This window comes from Triturus cristatus, chromosome 5_2 (assembly GCF_964204655.1).
Source record: "Triturus cristatus chromosome 5_2, aTriCri1.1, whole genome shotgun sequence".
NCBI classification, from domain to species: domain Eukaryota; kingdom Metazoa; phylum Chordata; class Amphibia; order Caudata; family Salamandridae; genus Triturus; species Triturus cristatus.
In genome coordinates, this window is record NC_140588.1 from 588,169,089 (window position 1) to 588,189,267 (window position 20,179).

At 43.7% G+C, this 20,179-nt stretch overlaps 1 protein-coding gene across 1 annotated transcript in view; it reads right to left on the reverse strand.

Moving 5' to 3' along the window:
* Nucleotides 1-20,179, reverse strand: part of LOC146829043 (gamma-aminobutyric acid receptor subunit gamma-4-like) — a 2,063,907-nt gene that overhangs the window by 132,806 nt on the left and 1,910,922 nt on the right. The window contains exon 8 of the mRNA XM_085607669.1: nt 15,025-15,227. Within this exon, the coding sequence (XP_085463795.1) occupies nt 15,025-15,227 (203 nt within the window). The remainder of the gene's footprint in view (nt 1-15,024; nt 15,228-20,179) is intronic.

Here is a 20,179-nt window from a genome sequence, read left to right on the forward strand (position 1 = left end):
GTCCTACCATCTCTTGAGGAGTACCTTTTCATTGAAGTAACTGATTCCAAAGTTATAGTACTTTTAGGAGAAGACCACTTATATCTTCATTTTTACCCTTCATTATTCATTTGCCCTCCATTTAGGATAAGAGTTTTCACCTCCTTCACTGAGATATTTGTAACCTACGTAATTTTAGGAGAGAGATATGAGACCACAAATCAGATAATGATGGACCATCACTTGGGTCTATGGATGGTTCAGCACATGAAAGGTTCACTTGCTCCCATTGCATTTTCACTCAAAGTCAATGTGGTGGACATTCACAGTTTATTATATTAAAATCTTGGCTATTTCAAACTTGATCATTATCTGCCATAATTATCTCCAACACCCAGTGCCAAACAACACTTCCATAGTACCTATTGATTGGCAGAGATGGAGACCATGGGCCAAATCAGTTGCTGCTAGAACTGAGTTTAAAAGTGGTTATCGTCTAATGCTCAAGACTAGTACATGGAACCATTTGCGAATAAGATAATAAAGAGTACATGTATTTCACCATCATTTAAGAAGCTACAAAATGACAATATATGCAGACACACTCTATTAACCTCTTTTACAAAAAGCACGCAATAAAAGCTCAATCAAGGATAAATCGTGTGAAGAAGCAAGAAATATGTATGAATAATGAAGTAATAAATAACAAGAAGATATGACACAGATAATCTAAGACCAGAGAGTAATAAACATGTTTTCTATGGTCACGGTCACCTGTCACTTGCGTTGGCAAACTAAATCTAGTTACAACTCTTGCTATGCCAAAGTTAAACTTCCATTTTTCAGGACCTGCAAATGTAATCCCCATAGAGAAACCTTGATAACATGATTTTAACAGTCAAATATTTGGAGAAATAATTATCATTGGATGAACTGGAAGATGTTGAGAAGAAATGACAAAGGGGGATAGTTATCATGGTTTTGCATCAGCTTTGTGCCATGAAAGGGGGCGCAAGGGTGACGCAAAATCTAGAATGACATTTACCAAGCACGAAAGGCCACCTTGCGAGGTCCTGCATGCTTTGTAAATATAGAGTAATGCAAAGGTGCCTCCATTGGCGCTATGCAGCAGTGTGTGCACCAGTGCAGGGAGAGAGCGAGAATACACCGCATAATGTTAAGTATGGCGCATTCCTTCCCTTTCCCTTTCACACAGCACAGCTCAGCATGGTGGCTTGCTGCATGGCCTGAATATTTGATGAATAATCCCCAAAATGTGTTTTTTTCTTTACGTGCCCTGTGCTCATTTTGCTGTGCTTTTTACTTGAAGAAAATGCAAGTAATTTGGTATAGGTATAATGAACAGGGATCATGAATATTTTCAAAAAGTTAGGATGAATATTTCGATGGGAAATCTGGAAATCTTTAGAGTTGCAGTAAAATTCAGTACATAAACACCAGCAGATTACTAGTGAAAATCCAGAACTCTTGAATGATTCGATATCTGTGCCATAGACTATAGAAGGATTCATCACCATGATAGTTTCTTATGAAGATAACACAATAACCTCTAGATAACTACAATAGCATCTGATGGTCAGAGTCTCAAGATCTGGATACTTTCAGATAAATTATTTTCTATCCTCCAAAAAGATATGCTTGTCTAAATATTTTTAAAGAATGTAATTAGCAATTTAATCAGCAAGGAAAATCCATTCTGGTATAAAATAATGGGGCATATTATATAGGGTTGGCGACAGATTTATCGCTGCTTTAGTGCCCGTTTTCGGGAGAAAAGCGGTGATAATTCTATCGCATTATAAACAAGGACACGCTAGCGCGTATATCCTTGATTTATCTCCTGTTTCTGTCACCACTCTCTACGCATCGATAATGAGATGCAAAGTAGGCGTGGCTGACAGAAACAACATGGGAAAATATCGCGAAGGCAGCTTTGCGATATTAGCAAGGAGGGGTAGCGATGATAATAATCGCGCTATCTCTGGCCTAGCACAGGAATTAAACGACTGCTAAATTCCTGTGTTAGGCATACCTAACATGGGAGGTGGATTATGGGGTTAAGGCCACAGGGCCTTATCGCCAAGATCATCGCCATTTTGGAAGGGACATCGCTGTTTTTTAGGCGATGTTTGGCCATTTGCTGCATTATCACTGGAATATTTATCGCCATAGCGCTGAGCGTTGGTAATACAGCGCTAGCTTGGCGAGATATTCCAGCGATAGACGGCGATAAAGAAAAGCGCGCTAAGCGCGCTCGGCGATAATTATCGCCAGCCCTAGATAATATGCTGATCACTGATTAATACTGATTACTATGGTTTAGAATAAGTTATTCAAGGGAAATATAGCTCACTACATTTGAAATATCATTTGGTATGAAACGTAGCCTTGTCAGATGAGGAAATTAAAACAAGCTCTATTGTTATATATTTAGGAAACTTTACCGTTACAACAAATGGAAGACCATCTGATACAAAATGTAATAGATGAGGCGCAGAAAAATAGACAATGATTTACATCTCCTGGTAATATGTTAGAACATATTTGAATTCCATGAGTATTTCTTTACATACCAACAATGGAAAGACAATTCAGATGATGTCAATTGAAATTATTTTTGCATGTTGAAACATATAAACTCACAGGATAGGGATAAAAAAGATGCCATAGACCAGATTCAGCAATAAAAACGTAAAAATAAGGGTGGATATTTAGATGTTGTCTAAACATACTTTATATTTTTATGAATTCACCAACTTCCTCAGTAGTCCCTGGTGGGGCAATCCCCGAGCAGGGAACCTCTTCACTACAAACCAGGGGCATAGAACATTACTCTCCCCACCCCGGGCACTAACAATCTTTCTGCCTCCTCTGAGAGGTGGATGAGGGTATATCCCCCAATCTACACACCTACGGGAGCATACATTTCACTGGACATTCAGGATTTTGATGTAAATTATTTGGAAGGGGTGGGGGGCCCATGCCATCATAGCATTATGCCCCATCCTAAAGGGGGCATTACAGCCCGCCCCCCAGGAGACAGGTTAGGGTGTTTGCCCATCTGTCACTCTAGGGAGCTAGAAAGCCAACTTAACATTCGGGAAATTATTTTTCTAGAATAAAAAGGGCATGGTGGCTCCCGACCCTGGCATAGGGCCAGGCCCCGTACCAATGGGGCAATACATTCTCTCTAGCCCCCTTGGGTGGCAGGTTAGGGGGAGGTTCCCGACCTTTCCCCAGGGTATATAGAGAGTTCACTAGACACCAGGACTCTAAGGCCAAAGGTTTTAAGGCATGGAGGCAGCCCAATCTTGCAGAGGGCAATGTACCCATCCCTAAGGGGACAATACAGTCTTTCTGTAGGGGGTTTCTCCTCAATCCGCATCCTTTCCCATTTAGGAGGAAAGGCCACTGGATACCAGGGAATTTAAGGCAAACGTTTTTAAAGTGGTGTGGTCTACCCACCCCTGCATAGGGCCATGACCCTACCCAAGGTCAGCAATACAGTCCTTCTGAGCCTCCCCTCCCACCGCCCCGGGAGACATTTTGGGGTGTTTTCCCACTAGACACTCGAGAATGCCTTTCCGAAAGAGAAAAAAACGAAAGGGTGGGGCAGCCTACCCTAGCATAGTGCCATGACCCATCCCAAAGGGATCATACAGTCTTTCTGTCCCCTTTGGATGGCAGATTGGGAGTTTACCCCACGTTGCCTGTCCTCCCCCAGGGAGTAGAAGCCCATTAGTTATCAGTGAATTATAGGCCAAGTATTTGAATTGGGTGGGGGCAGCTCGTCCTAACATAGGACCTTGCCCCCACTCCAGCACAGTCTTTCTGTCCCAAGCATGTAGGTTATGCTTTTGTCTGTCAATTTACCACCCGAGTGGTGAAAAGAGAAAGCCAACTAGAGACCAGGGACTGTTTATCTAAATAAAAGAAAGAGTTGGGGAAGCCCATCATGGCACTGGGCCATGACTCCACCCCTTGGGGGGCCATATAGTCTTCCTAACCTCAGAAGGCAGATTGAGGGGTCCCCTCAATCTGCACCCCACACAGGATGGGATGGCCCCAAGTAGCCGCAAGGGCATTTAAATCAAAAATCTTTAAAGGGTGAGGGCTGGCCATGCTGGGATAGTACCATGGCATTACCCAAAGTTGGCAATACAGCCTTATTGGCCCCCAGGAGGCAGGTTGGAGGTTTGGCCACAATCTGTGACATTGGACAGTTGGAAAGCTAGCAATACTTCAGGTAAATATTTTTCTAAAAAGAAAGGGGTGGGGCAGTAAACCCTGAAATAGTCCCATGCCCCCATCCTAGAGGGGCAATAAAGTCTTCCTGGCCCGCTTGGGTGGCAGATTGGGGATTTGCATCAATCCCCCCCTCCACCCGGGCGTAGAAATACCACCAGACACCAGTGACTGTTAGGCCATTTGTTTTTTAAAGGGGCAGGGGTAGGGGCAGCTTGTCTTTGCATAGGCCCTTGCCCCAACCCAATGGGGGCAATACAGTCTTTCTACCTCCAGAAGGCAGGTTGGGAGGGTTTCCCTCAATCTGCTCCCCGGAGTAGAAGGTAGAAAACCCACTTGACCCAATTGATTATTTTTTTCCAAGTAAAAGAAAGAGGTATTACAGCCCACCCTGGCATACAGCCATGACCTCACCTCAAAAGGGAGCAATACAACCTTTCTGACCTCAGGAGGCAGATTAAGGGGTTTCCTAAAATCTGCATCCACAGGGGGGTGGGGTTGATTGGGGGTTTACCAACAAGCCCCCAGAAAGAGTGGCAGCTAGCTCACCAGGGATTCTTTTAGTTTTCAGATGAAAGGGGTGGGGAGGAATTTTCTGATTTTCATCTAATTTCCAGAAATGTATACCTGTATACAGCAAACCTTTTAATGAAGCCATTTTTATGGGGGGAAAACATGTTTTCCTGCACTGGGATTTTTTCCTCATTTTTCTCAATCTACAGGCCCTGAATACCTTTAGAATCCTCAAGATGCTGGGAACAAAAGGAAAATAATTCTCATGGACACCTTATGATATAAAAATGTTTCGACGATTTAGGCGTAGAGCACCCCAAACATAAACAAGCATTTGCAATGCAATAGGTCTCGCATTTACGCAAGTTTAAACTATTGGCATTGTAAATGATAATGCTTTTTATTTGTGCTATAAAACAAAAACATAAATAATATGCATTTTCATTTACAATGTGAATAGCTCAAACTTGCGCAAATGTGAGAACTATTGCATTCCAAAGGCGCCTTTCACTTGGTATGATTGCCCCTAAGCTCTGCCCCCTCATGCGAGTAAGAGAGGGGTCCAAAAGAGGAGACGAGCGCGGACTGGCTGAGGGAAGGGTGTGGGCAGGAGCCCAGCATGCAGATACAAACAAAAAGCAGCCGCCAATATTGAATTGAGAACTCGTTGAAGCCTTACCGCCACTTGCTGCTCCAGGGGGATTGCGAGTGCTACGGACTGCGAGGACCAGCAGCCCTTCTGACCACAGCTGCAGCCTCTTCCGCCGTGACTCTGCCCCTCCCCAGGATTAACATCAGGTGACTTTCTGAACGCAGCGCGGGACGCAGCGCGGGCGAAGCCCGGGACAAGGGCGGGACCGTTTGTGGCCGTTCGTGGCCAGTAGAGGCCGGGACGGGCCACCCCTCAAATCTCAGTCCTCCAAGAGTGATACCCGTGCCTGTATCGCTGTGAGCTCATGTTGTGCCATTTTATTCTACTTGTCGTTTAGATTAGATGTTACGCCCTCTAATTGTTTAATCCAAAGTGTGTGGTAGTCTTTGTAACATACTGTGGTCTATGGGCTTTTATTATTGCCAGTAGTCATTGTTATTGTACGCCTGCCACGCTAGAAGATGACTTCATTGAGGTCTGGAAGGAAGATTGTACAGGACAGCACAGGGGGCTGTGTTTCAGGAACCCTTGATAATTTCATTACTAGAGCAGTCCGTGTCCTTGAACACGAAATTATTTTAACGGAAAAAAGACTGTCTTTGGATTTATCAGCAAAGAGATCGTCTCTTGGTAAAATAATGTCAGCTGTTTCTCCCGAGTGTAGGCAGCCCCAACCCGTCTCCGATTTGTTGCCTAGTACTGAGATAGGGGCGTTGGACTCGACAAATCATAGTACCCTGGAAACAATCCTTGATAGTTTATCTATTTTAGAGCCTAGTCCCTCTCTTGTAAAACCAAACTCTAATCCCCCTATGCCCTCCATTGAACAACCACTTAATGTTATTTTGAACAAGGGAAGTATGCCCCAGCCCCAGCCCATTAAAGGGAAAAGAAAACGTGTGGGAGTGCCAACTAAGGGAAGACGCGCCAAAGTGCCCAAAATGCTCAAACCTGTCACTCCACATAATGAACCTCACCCCTCTATGTCTCGTAGCATCCCTCCAGTTATCGTCAGCCCCTTGTACGATAAGTCCCTCCCCAGCCAGTCCCGTGTCAATCCCTTGCCTATTGGCTTTTCTGAGTCTTTCGAACAATTGCTTAAATCTTTCTTTTTACCGTTATATGAGAGAGTCAAGCTACTTACCACTTCCATTGGGAAATTGGAAAGTATTGTACTTGCCAATACGACCCTTTTGGAAAAAACTTTAGTGACCCCGCCAGGATCCAGGATTCCACCATCTCCTGGTCTGGCTGTTATAGCAAAGTTTGTTTCTAATGGTCCTATTCCCCCGGTTAGTAAATCTCCTAATCCCCACGCACATAAAGATATTGTTATCTCGTCTGTTTTAGATCGTGCTGGGGAAGAAGTTCATACATCTGCTGGAATTGACAGGTCAAAAAAACTGGCTAATAATGTTTCCAACAATAGGTTTAATAATACAGCAGGGCAGATTGACTCCCAGGGTGATGGTTTGTTTTTAAAACATCCACGTATTAATCTTCCCCCAGAGTCACTACCCTAAACTGTCATTTTGGCTGGTGTTCCAAGGATTTCCCAGGATAAGATAGAGTCCCATAGTGAGTTAAAGAATAAGATGATTCACTGGCTAAATGGTAACAGGCCCTTGCCCCCCAGACTCAGTGCGGAAATTTTGACCGTACGAAGGGTGAGCTGGTTAGGTACCAAAGCAAAGAATGTGGAGGGTGACTGCATAATCATTAATTTTCGGGGCCCTAGAGTGGTGAGGCGCATATGTAGCTTTCCCAATACCACGAGTGCTAGTGGAATACTGAGCTTGGATTTGACATTTTTTTTTTCCAATTGACCCTCGCGACACACGTTATGATCTGTCTGTTGGATGGGAAAGGGCCAATAGGGTTTTCGTTGTTCACCTAGATTGGATTTCCATCTTCCACTGTCAAACCATTTTGCCTCGTTGAGTAGTATGGAAGGGGTAGATTGACTGACAAATAACATCACCAATCTGGGCTGTGTGAGTGGAATTGTTAAAGGCTCGGGTTGTTCTGTCTGTACGGGGAATGTAAATTGTAGTTGTTTCAGGGAGGTACCCATGGGTGTGGGTGATAAGTGTCCCAATATCGCATGTACTCCTTTTATAGTGTCCGATTGTAATCCTGATCCCCCTTTACCAGTTTTGGATTGTTCAGAAAACTTTCAGGGCATAAACCATGTAAACTCCCCACCCATTGACACTGAGACTGTACCGCATGCCTGTATCTTGCACACCGATAGTCCAAAATGTTTACACATTGATCTTTGTCCAGACGAGCATGAGTGCTTGGTTCCAGGCACTATTGTAAATTATACTGTCGCCCAGGTCATATCTCATACACAATTGTCTGCTGTTACAGCTAACTCTCCTTCCCTTACCATGGCCTCGTGGAACATCGCCGGTCTAAGGAGCAAAATTGTAATTGAGGAATGGTCTGCTTGGGCAGAAAATTTTGATATTTTGGTTTTTCAGGAAACGTGGGCTGTGGACCCGGTATATTTTTCCGGTTTTATTAATTTCCATAAAGGGGCCACCAGTGGGTTAAGGGGTCGTCCCTCGGGTGGTCTCTGTATTTGGGTTAGGCAAACCCTTAAATGCAGTTTTACTGAACTGGCCATCGACAGCCCCGATCTTTTGATAATCCTGTTGCACCTTATTGATGAACCTGATATTTTGATTATAAATGTTTACAATAGGGGCCAACCTGGTGGGCGAGGTACTAATACCCTTCTACAATTAGATGGGTTTTTGGAAACAGTTAACCCTGGTATAAATGTGTTAATAGTGGGTGATCTGAATTGCTGTTTCGAACCTCTGAACACTGCTTGGGATTCACTCACTTTGGAAGTGGACGCAAATTGGAACATTCCCCCTCTTGATCTCCCCCCCATCAAGAGGTGGACTGAATCTGCCATCCAGTGGATGAGTTTGTGTATGGGGCGTGACTTTAGGGCAGCCAAGGGACGGACCATCTCAGACAAAAATGGCAAGGACACCTTCGTTGAGGGTCGTCGCCGCAGTAGAATTGATTACGCCCTTATCAAAGTGGAGTTCTGGTGTACCCTAAAGGATATGGTGACTTTAGATCGCCCCGAGAGTGACCACAACCCCTTAGTACTGAGCCTTCTGTTTTGCCCAGCCCGCAGTAATGAACTAACTGAGATAGTTACCGCCGACGCCCTCCTAACAAATAACCAATGGAGAGTGCGCTGGGAAAAGGTTGTCATTGATAGTGTAGTACTTACAGAAATTAGCTCGCTAGTCTCAAGTGCATTGGAAGCTTTTCACTCTCTCCAGAGTCAAGAAGCTGTTATAGGGGAGACAACACGTATTCATGAAAATCTGTTTTTGGGTCTTAAGGCTCTTTTTTCAAAACCCAGTAAGGTTAAGAAAACAATTTTACCCAAGCGTAATCACTGGTTTAACAAAGCGTGCCGTGAATTTTATGGCAAACTGAAAATTGCTATTAAATCTAAAAATCAGGCTAATATTAGAACGGCCAGGAAAAACTACAGTAAGGCCAAAGTTTCGGCAAAACAAGAATGGGACAACGAACATTGGCATGATCTCCTGGTTGCTAGTAAACAAAAAAACCTGTCATTGTTCTGGCATATTGTGAAGTGGGCTAACTCTCCGAGTTTGCAGGTTCCTTCAAACCATGTTCTTCCAGAATGTTGGGTGTCGCACTTTGAGTCTCAGTTCTCCGTTACTAACTTGGCTGAAGAGACTATTCCTTCAACTTTACAGGATATGTCCATCCTCCAAAATTTTTCATTCGACTGTAAAGAGGTCGAGATGGCTTTAAGCAAGATTCCCAGTGGCAAGGCCCCGGGCATAGATTGTGTCCCTGCGGATCTTTTTAAATTCGATCATAGTAATTGGGTGCCCCGATATAGCTTTCCTGGCAACTGCTTTAGCCAAAGGGGCGGATATTCCCGAATCCTGGAATGGTGCCGAGATACTGCCCATCTTTAAGAAGGGTGATCGCTCGTGCCCAGTGAATTATCGCCCGATTAGTTTAATTGACTCAATCCAAAAAATTATTGCCAGGATGATCCTGGCAAGAATCCAGACATGGATTGAGCAGGAGGATATTATTTTGCCACTGCAGGCAGGGTTTAGATCCAGTACTAGTACCATCGACCAGGCCTTTAGGTTTCAACTGATCGTCTGGAAAACGGTCTATCTTTGTGGTGGTTCTTTATATGCCGCTTTTGTTGACCTTCGGTCAGCATTTGACTTAGTTAACAGGACTAAACTATGGGGGACTCTAGCGGGGTTAGGGATGCCTGTCGATCTCTTGAATATTGTCATTAGGTTGCATGATAAAAACTTTGCACAAGTACGTTGGGGGAATCAAGGGCAGGTCACCGATAAATTTAAAGTAAATAGGGGTGTTAGGCAAGGGTGCGTCTTGGCGCCAACTCTCTTTTTGTTATTTATACATAGAGTTGTGCAGTACTTTTCATCTACTTCTACTGACGCCCCCTCGCTGGGTGGTACCAAGATTCCACTACTCATGTTCGCCGATGACACCCTATTACTGTCCCGGACACAGATGGGGTTACAGGCGGCCCTGACCGAATTTGCCAATTTTTGTTCTGACTATGATCTCCAAGTAAACGTTTCAAAAACCAAGTATATGGTTTTTAATAAAGGAAAAAGTGTGAAAGGTTATGTCACAATGAATAATGATATACTTGAACGTACGAACGTTATGAGCTATCTGGGGGTTGTTCTTGAAAACAAACTGAGCTGGAAGCCACAAATTGATGTTTTATCTCTTAAATTTGCCCAGCTCTCCGGGTGTTTGGTTAAAGAACAGAAACAGTCTCAGACTAAAATGATAGGTCCTGCTATTAAGATTTATAACGCCAGGATTAATTCAGCGATCCTTTATGGCGCTGAACTCTGGGGTTTTGCTGATCTATCTCCTTTGGTCAAGGCGCAACATAAATTTTTAAGGATCCTCACGGGTCTCCCCAGTTCAAGTCCAGTGAAACCGCTTTTATTGGATCTTGGTTGTCATTCATTTGTAGACATCGCCAGGTTCAAACCTCTGGCCTTTTGGAGGAGATTGTGGACCACACCGGAGCTAGGCCCCTATGCAAAGGCATTTTTGGATGTTCGCTCCATTTTGGGCTCCGGTAACATAGTTTGGCTTAAGCAAGTTGGTCTGTTATTGGAATCCATGGGTTTGGGAAATCTTTGGTCTGACCCTGTCAATAATCCCTTTCCTCCTAAAAAACTATTCAAAAGCCTCTACTGGTCTTTGGTACATCAGAAACAATTATCTCAAGTGCCAGCAGAGTCTTTGACAGGCAGGTTTCTCGTGCAGTAAAATGTCCCACTTTTAGAAGCCTATTGGGACATCATTAGTAGGCCCAATGACAGGAAACTCTACCATCAATTGAGGGTTGGCTCCCTACCCACTAGACTGTTTACTAAAAATTGGAAGGGAGAGGCGTGTGAATCCTGTCGCTGGTGTATAGATTGTGCTGAATCCGTGGGTCACATATTTTTTGTCTGCCCGGCCTATGCAGCCCCTCGGGCCAAATGGCTCAAACCCATATGTCGTAATCTGGGAACTAGACTGGGGTTTGAGGCACTAAGAATTTTAAGATCCGATACTAGTGAATGTATTGTAGTTGCGGTGGCCAAATTCCTAGGTTGGGTTTGGATTATTAGAAATAGGAATCACTAGGCACCAGTGATGTGTTTTATCTTGTTCATTATTTTGAGATTATCTTGGAAACGTTTTTATCCTCTATTTTGTATGTAACGATTCTTTTTATATTGTCTTGTCTTTTTATTATGAAATTACTCGATAATAAAGAATATAAAGAAAGAGAACATTTACCTACTGACATCTATGTCAACTGCAAAGCAACGAGCAAAATTGATACTACCGAATCAGAGTTTCATGATACAATATCTGCTCTCTTGTAGCGGGACTTGTTTTTCTTGTGGAAATGTCCAGAGGCGAGTCTACAACCTCCTGTGGGGGGGCCACTCTTTCTCTACATCTTTTTTGAAAAGTGTTGGCCAAAGATAAGAGGATAAAGACAGAGCACGGAGCTGATGAGGTAAATGTTGACAGAAGTGAAGTGGGGGGTGGGTAATTGGTGAATGGAGATACTTGGCCAGGGTTCGGAGCGGGTTGATAGATTGGAGCAGTGCATGGGACTGCACAGAGGGAAAAGGACACATCACTCATAAACCTACACACAATTTTCAAAGCTAAAAGCGTAACCATTCCCACATCTATTACATCATGTAAATCGATGTCTTTGCAGCAGTATTTCATTGCCAATGCTATTAGCCTTAATTTAGTAGCATGCAAATGTCTTTAAAACTTTACAACATATTGACCAAGGATGCCAATGAATGTCAAAATGTACAGTAAACTGCCTGTCCTCGGCGCCTAGTGTCATGGCCATCCTCAAGAAACGCTTGACTAGGCTAGGCATCGCACTAGGATCAGTTTGTTAAGAAGAACATGCTTGCTAATGTCAACACCGGACTATTTTGTCTATACTTGTCAAATGGAATGTGTGATGAAAGGTGTTGCGCCCCGGTAAAGAGACAAGCAGTCTTCACACTTTTGCCTTATCCTGGTCCAAAATGTCTAAATTGGATGTAATCCTGACATTATCATGTTTGTAGATTCATTGGGATCGTATCAGATTCCAGACATTCATGAAGCTCTACGGGTATTAGAGTCTCTACTACGGAAGGTAATAGGTACAGAGCTATATAGCAATACTTTTAGTCTATGAGATGTGCTGAAAAATGTCACTTAGGTTACCATGCTATTATGAGTGTCAATCTGTCAGTCAGTATCAAATCTTTATTAATTCATCTCTCCCCATCCCCTTATACTTTGTGACCTTCTGAAACACAAACAGTGTGGTAGAGTAATTTATTAAACTTTATGTGAAGTTACTTTGATGATGTAGTAGGTTCATTATGTTCCCCCGTTTACTCGTTTGCCTCGTCTTTTCTTGTGTGGATAGTGCTCTTGCAATGTTTTGCACCAAGCAGGGAAATAGTTAAACTTGTAAGGGTTGAAAATGTTGAGGTACTTCAACAAATGCTAATGAGTTCCAGACTAAGTGATATAAAAGGGGAATGTTTCTGGAGAAGCAATATAAATCTAAAAAAGCAATTTAACCGCAGACGAAAATTATTTTCCACATCTTGCCAATTTCTCCTTCTGATGCGTCTTGATTCTTGAGGCAGTTAATGATAGGTATGCTCTTTATAGGATGGAATTCAGATTGTACATAGGAGTAATTGAGTAGCTGAAAGTGGGAGTCAGATTGCGAATTCTATGGGCCTCATTTATGAAAAGTGACGCATCACTGCGTGAAAACAGTGATGCGTCACTTTTCACTGCGCCCTCCCTGCGACTCCAACGATGCGTCATATTTACAGTATGACGCATCATGTCGCAAGGAGTCACAGATACGTCAGTATTTCTGATGTATCTGTAGGCGCAAAAGTGACGCATTGCTGGAGTGTATCACAAAAGTGACGCAACTCCAGCAATGTATCCTTTCACATGGGGTAAGCCCCATGTGAAAGGGCCTGCGTCAGTCTTACGCCTGCTGTGAGGCAGGCGCAAGATATTGACGCATTTGCACCCTAGAAGTGGCGCAGTGAAATCTCGTAGATTTCACTGCGTCACTTCTACGATGCTTACTTACGTGGGAACGCCCACCCTGCATACATTATACCTGACGCAGGTATAATGTAGCGCAGGGGTTTACAAAGTGACGCATCTAGGTAGATGCGTCACTTTGTAAATATGGCGCATCATGGCGCATGTTTTACGCCACTGGTGCGTCACAAAAAGTGGCGCAAAAGTGACGCAGGGGCTCATAAATGAGCCCCTATGTTTTTTTGATAAATGACCTGAGCTTTGGGTGAATGCTTCCCTTTTTCAGTAAGCTTATTTTTCAACAGTGTTGAATTTATAGATGAATGTATTTCATCACTTTGTATATTTCATATATGCATAGTTATACTTTATTCTGTAGAAAAAAGATTGTTTTGTGTTTGATTAATTACTTTCTCTGATTGGAAAATGAAAGTCAACATGCTAACAAAAACATTTAATGATTGCGATTTGGTCATAAATCTGGATAAAACGTTTAGAAGCGGAAAGAAAAAAAAATGAGCAGAATATGAGAGGCTTACCAATTAGTTATGATTGACTGAGCTACGAAGTGAGTTAGGACAGAGGGCGTCAGAAGTGAATGAGGATTGTTCCACTCATTTGGGAGGACTGATCTCAGAGAGCTAGATCGTAATATGAGGGATATTCATGCCTTTCATAACCTTCAAGGAAGGAGTGAGGCGTATTTATAAAAAATAGAAAGATTATTTATAGTTTAAAAGGCATCTCCCCAATCCCACTTCCAACCTCACCTCTGGACATTACTGCCCTATCAGCAATTTCTTGGCTTTCGAAGAAGAAACCACCTCCCCTTGCATGACCAGCACCCCCCCCCCCACATTGTTTATGACTGTCATCTCTATTCCTTGGGAACGGAGCTATGTTGCGTTAAGAGGCTAGTGATTGTTTTGTAATAATAGTGGTATACATCTTTTATTTCTGGTAGAACAATATACATTTGCTTTATTTTTGGTAGAATAATAAACATTTGCCAAAGATTTTGGAGGCCATGCTGCTCCCATGTTCACTCCTGCATATATTTTCGTTGCTCGAGCCTGTCAAATTGCGATCTTGGGGGCATATCAACAACAACCGGCGATAATTATCGCAAAGCGCACTTAGCGCTAGGATAATTATTGCCGGCTAGCGTGGATTTTTATCTCTGAGTTAGCGTGCTATTAGCAACGCTTATCTCAGTAGCGATAAAAATCCTCATGCTAACTGGCTAACATGAGATTATCGCTGGAAAGCCAGCGATAATCTCACGGTAGCTTGTTGATAGGGACTCCCAAACTTAACCATAATATCCTCCTTCCATAGGATATCATGGTTAAGTCAGTCCTGAAGCAGGTGTTAGGAAAGTAGCGATAACAGGTGTTATCGCTACTTTTCCTGACGCTATGCTTCATAGCGTGGGGCTTGATGATAGGAGAAATGTCGCTTAGCGACATTTCTCCTATCATGTCAGGTCAGGAACGCCCACTTTGCATCTCATTAGAGATGCAAAGCTGGGCGTTAGAAATCCCCACGCTAAAGCAAGGTTTCACGCGTCAGCGTGACCTTGCTAATATAGCGATAAAATTATCGCCGCTTTTCGGCTGAAAACGGCCACTAAAGCGGCGATAAATTTTTATCGCCTCGTTGTAAATATGCCCCTTGGAAGTTAACTGCAAGTGTTAGACTTTTTATACCAGTAATCTGATGTCAATCGATTTTATCGAAACACTAGGTACATGATACAGCGTTTGGCATCACAGCAGTAAGCACAGACACCACATACCTCAAACCTGCAAAGAATTGCGAATCACTACAAGCAATAAACAACAACAATCTTAGATGTGAAAATAAAGTAATAGCTATAGGACAGCAATCTCCTCTTTGCATTGCCTTTGAGTCATCCCCCTATATCACCCACCTACCGTTTTAGATTTCTTGCTTTCCTCTGCAGGGGGCTTTTTGTTCCCCACAAGATAGTTGAGCGTTGCATATTCTATTAAAGCAGCAAAAGTAAAGATGAAGCAGACAGAGACAAAGAGGTCCATGGCAGTGATGTACGAGACCCGTGGCAGGTGCTTCCTTGAAATGGTGCTCAGCGTCGTCATAGTTAGCACTGTGGTGATGCCTGGAAGAAGGAACATTTCACCATTAGAAGGATGAACTGCACACTCGTTTACAGGTTAGTTTACTTACAGAGCTATCAAACGTCAAAAATGTGGTGAAATGCACTAAATTAAAAAACAAAAAAGTGTATTTTTATTATTGTTGTTTTTAAACAGACACATTGATTGTCAGTATTTAAATCAGTCTGATGTCTCTATGAAATTAGTTTTATACATTCCAGAAAACGTTGCAAGAAAACATAGGACCTCATATAGAGTTTGGTTGGCAGCCAGGTTACTCAGTCCCAAATGTGGCTGATATCCTGTCCACGTTCTTAGAAGTGCTATTGGATAATACCAGTAGCGGCTCCTGGAGGGAGTGCTGCGGGGCGGTGGGGCAGGGGGGCAGGGGGTAGTAAACTCCAGATTAAGGCCGAACAGAGTTCAGTAACTAAATACATAAATAAAACGAATTAAATTGCGCGCGCTGCAACGCCAAACCGGCATTGCAGCGCTCAATGTAATTCATTTTATTTATTTATTTCGTTACTGAACTCCGTTCTGCCTTAATCCGAAATTTACTAACCCCTCACCCTGCCCCTCCGCCACCCCGCCCCGCAGCACTCCCTCCAGGAGCCGCTGCTGGATAATACACTTGTAATAAAGAGGACGGCCCACCCATCATATTGGCAACAGAGTAAGCTTCAGCCAAAATCGGGTCCATAATCATTTTTGTGCCACAGGATTGTGCAAATTAAAATTACGCCCTTAACATATGTAGCTCAGCCAGTTAAATCCGTATAAAAACTAAAACCCTTTTCCAAATAAGCAACCTGTGCCTTGGGCTGTTGCTAATATCACGAGAGCCCAATTCATAAAGGTATTTGTATACCTTGCCGGTATTTAGGTGTGCCAATGCCATGATTCCAAATGCAATGTCTTCACAGTACTATAGAAAACGAGTAATTTGTAATTATAAATGGATTTATGTGCATTTAAAATTCTGTCAGTATGAAAATGCTTTGTGGGAAGAAATCTGCTCAAAGTGCGGAAATGTGGGCATCCCAGGGTATATATCTGCCAAAGAAGGGCACATCCACAAATCTAAAAGTTTATGGTTTTTAGCTACACACAGTTGACCCGATTCACAAAAGTAATCTGTGACAAAATCCTAACATTACGACTTTCGGTATTTAGGATTAGTAATGTTAGGATTTTGTCTCAGTTAAACTTAAGTTTTGGTCTAACTTAAGTTTTGGTTTAACTTTCCCCTAAAACATATAAAGTCTAATTGTAACCCAATAAGCATGGAGAGTTGCACCTCTGTAAGTCCCTAGTAAATGGTATCACTGGTATGTGGGGCATTGGTACTAAAGAGGGTCCCTATGATGCTGCAGCATATCTTACGCTATGCTAAACAACACTCACACAAATTGCATTCAGGCTGCCATTGCCGGCTTCATGTCATGGTGCAAAACATGAGTGAAAACACGACATGGCACTTTTACTGTGTGCTATGCCAAAGACACTACATGTAATATATGTAAGTAATATATGTAAGTCACCCCTACAGTAGGCCCTGTAGCCCCAAGACCGGGTGCTTTACACCATATGGGAGGACATATCTGCATAAGCATATATGTCCCTGTACCCTCTCGTTCAATCACTATATGGTAAAAGTAAACAGGGAAGCCATCTTAAGTATATTACGAGTTCTCCAGATAGCATGATGGCTTCACTAAAAATACTGGTGTTTGGTATCAAACACCTTGTCTTAACACATCTGTGCTGATGCCAGTACTAGATATATTATGCCATGCACCTAAAGGGCACCTTAGGGGTACACCTGAAACTTTACTAGTCTTCTAGTGTGCTGGCAGACTGGATACTTCCATCCTGCCACTACAGGTGCATTTCTGACCCCTGCTGGTGAGAGCCCACACTTTCAGGAGGCCAGGAAGTATACCTACTCTGACAGGAGGTGTTATTTCCTCATCAAGTAAGATGGTTACTGAATCTGCATACCAAGGCCAGAGGCTTCAAATGCTCTGCCACCTTTGATATGCAAACCTGGCTACCCCCAGATCTGGGCATTCCAACCCTGTGCCCTGAGGACCACCTGGCACCAGGACAGGTGGGAAATTAGCTATGCATGGAGGTGTGGTGGACCTCCAGGCTAGTCACACACTTAAAGTTGGCTGCCGTAAGTGAACATGAAAATTAGGTTGTCACTGTATTGGTTGTGTTGAAATTAGGAGCTCTGTGACAGTGTCATGATTCCTCTCCACAGGACATGGTCATGTAGGGGGTGTAGTGACACCAAGGGTAAGTAGCCCATTGGCTACTTCCCTTACTCTCCTTAATGCCCTTAAATTCAGTATATAGGTGGACCCTGGACTCAGGAAACTCACATTCTTCTGACTGAAAAAAAGAAGAGACAAAGAAGAGCCAAAGTAGTGAGAACTGCGGACTGCTGGTGGATTTGGGCTCCAAACCCTGCTTGCTTCTGTCCCAAAAAGTATGACAACCCAACTTGTCTTGCAGATGCGCCTCCTCCAAAAACCTTGGAGGACCCCCAGCCCTGACTAAGCCGTCAGCATATCCCTGGAAGTGGAGTAGCCACTCCCCTACAGCCTGCAGGCACCAACTGCTACATCCGGTTCTGCTGTTCACTGGGACTGCCAACACAGCAGGTCGCTGTGCTCCTAGAGGCCAGATCCATCTCCCCACCAAGTGAGAAGATGCCAGGACCAACCAGAGCCACCCAATACCAGGGGTACCGGACCCCTTGTGCCAATCACAGTTTGAGTCCAATCCGGGCTCCAATGTTGCAAAGACTGAGCAACCAATGAGGGACATCGATACCACAGAGGCCAGCAACAAGAGTGGCCCAGCTGTCCTGTTTTGTCCCCCTTAACAGGTCTAACTGAGATCCTTGGATGTCTTTGACACAGAGGCACCATACGACCAAAACCCCCTGCACCCCAGCTTCCCAGCCTGGGTCAACAACATTTGATGTAGCTCCCCTGCTCCCAGGACCCTCGCAACCCATGCACCCTGTTGAGATTTCCCGGACATGTCCCCAAGTCCCCTTCTGCAGTCTGTTACTGGGTGGCCACCCTCTTTGTCTACTGTGTAGTGTGCAAGGCTACCAATCCGCTCAGCACTTCTGCACCTGGACACTCCAGTGCAGGTCAACTTGAACTGCTGGTGGTACTTTGGACCATGGCCCCTTAAGGGTACCCCGAGAATCATTTGCAAATACCTGTATGCAGTATATGCCTTTTTCACCTTAGAAAGCATTACTGCACAAAAAAGCATTTGAGTGAAAATTTTACTTGGTTGCAAAAACGGTTAAACTGAAAAGTACTTACGCCATACAGCCGCCTACAAATAGAAAGTGCAATTTCATTAAGTTTACTCATAAAGTGTATAAATCTAGTCTTGCTATATATACACAATGGGAAACAACCCTCAGCAGCAAGGTATAATAATAATAATAATTAAAAGGTCCGCCTCAGGAAACCCTTTACATTCTCAGGCCACACAAAACCCTTTACTTTCTAAGGCCACTGTGCCCGCTGCCACTCCAGTTCTTTATTCCATGATGAACTTGATCTCCTGATTGGCCTTCCTGAATGTTGTCTTCATGCCTACATCCTAACACCCACCCTGGGGGACCTCACAGGCGTATGTTTTTGTTTTTGAATTTCTCTTGAAAAATGATGACACAACTATAATGGCCAACACGTGAAACCCTGTTCTTACTCAGCCCACTGTGCTCGCTGCCGCTCCCAATCCTGACTTCCTGATTTACTGAATCTCCGAATTGGCTTGACTCCTGACTGCTGTTTTCTTACCTACTTCCTGCTTTCCACCTTTGGGATTTCTTGAGCGATTGAATGAAGCATCATTTCAAATGAAGACACTTTTAAAATTGTTCCCCACATGAATACCAGTCTATCTGTAGGTCCATAGACTTTGTTGTTGAACTCACTAGCCCGCTGAGCCCCCTCTAAGCTTTATCCTCCACCAGACTTATATGGCAATGACTTAGCACTGTTCTTTCCTTTTCTCGATCTACAATTGTAATTGTTCCTTCCAGACCGTCTAGACAATTTTATCTTGCACTCCTGTGGAGGCCATATTTCTTCTTTTCTTCTCTTATTTTCATGTTGATGCTCAAAATTGCAGCCGATTAGCAACAATTGGCAGAAATGCACGAAATGTAGATCACCGTTGCAGTTTCCCTCCCATGCCCCCGATTCTTCCTCTTTCCTGTACCCCTAACTGCCCTCACAACCTTCCTCTAACTCTCCACTTCTCAGCCCCGTCCCAACATGCCCCCCTCTTATCACGCACACATCCCCCATGACTGTACTCTCTCCAGATGTGGCCCTAACTCCTGGACCATCCTTTACTCCCCCAATCTGTCTAAAAACGCTAAGAAAAACTTCAAACATAAACTACTCATTCGTAACCCTGAAACACTTATTGTTGATAACTACCTCAGCCTCTCTTCCCCCATAAAAACCAACTACATCTTCTATTCCAAACGCCCCTCCAAATGGAAGAGCATTGTCCTACGGCAGCTCCCAGTCACTCACTCAATCAAAATTCTCTATGGATTTAAATTATCCACTACTCCCTCCCCAATCTTTCCGGGTGAATTCGAAAACTGGAAACATTCTCATACAAGCCGCCGAATCACGCTCACCATCTTTGAGCACCACTTCAACACTTTGTCTCTCCTCCAAGACAAAATTAACCCTAATCCACCGAATACCCAATCGCTCAACCCCCCCTGCCCTTTCCCTTTCACCCTGCCCCTCTCTCCCCTCCCCTGTCTTCCCTCCTACCAACACCATACTCCAAACTCCTATTCCCCACTCCCCCTCCCCTGTACATCTCTACAGCCAATGTCATCTCCCAACCACATCACCCAAACTTTCTCTCCCTCCTATGATCCCCCCTC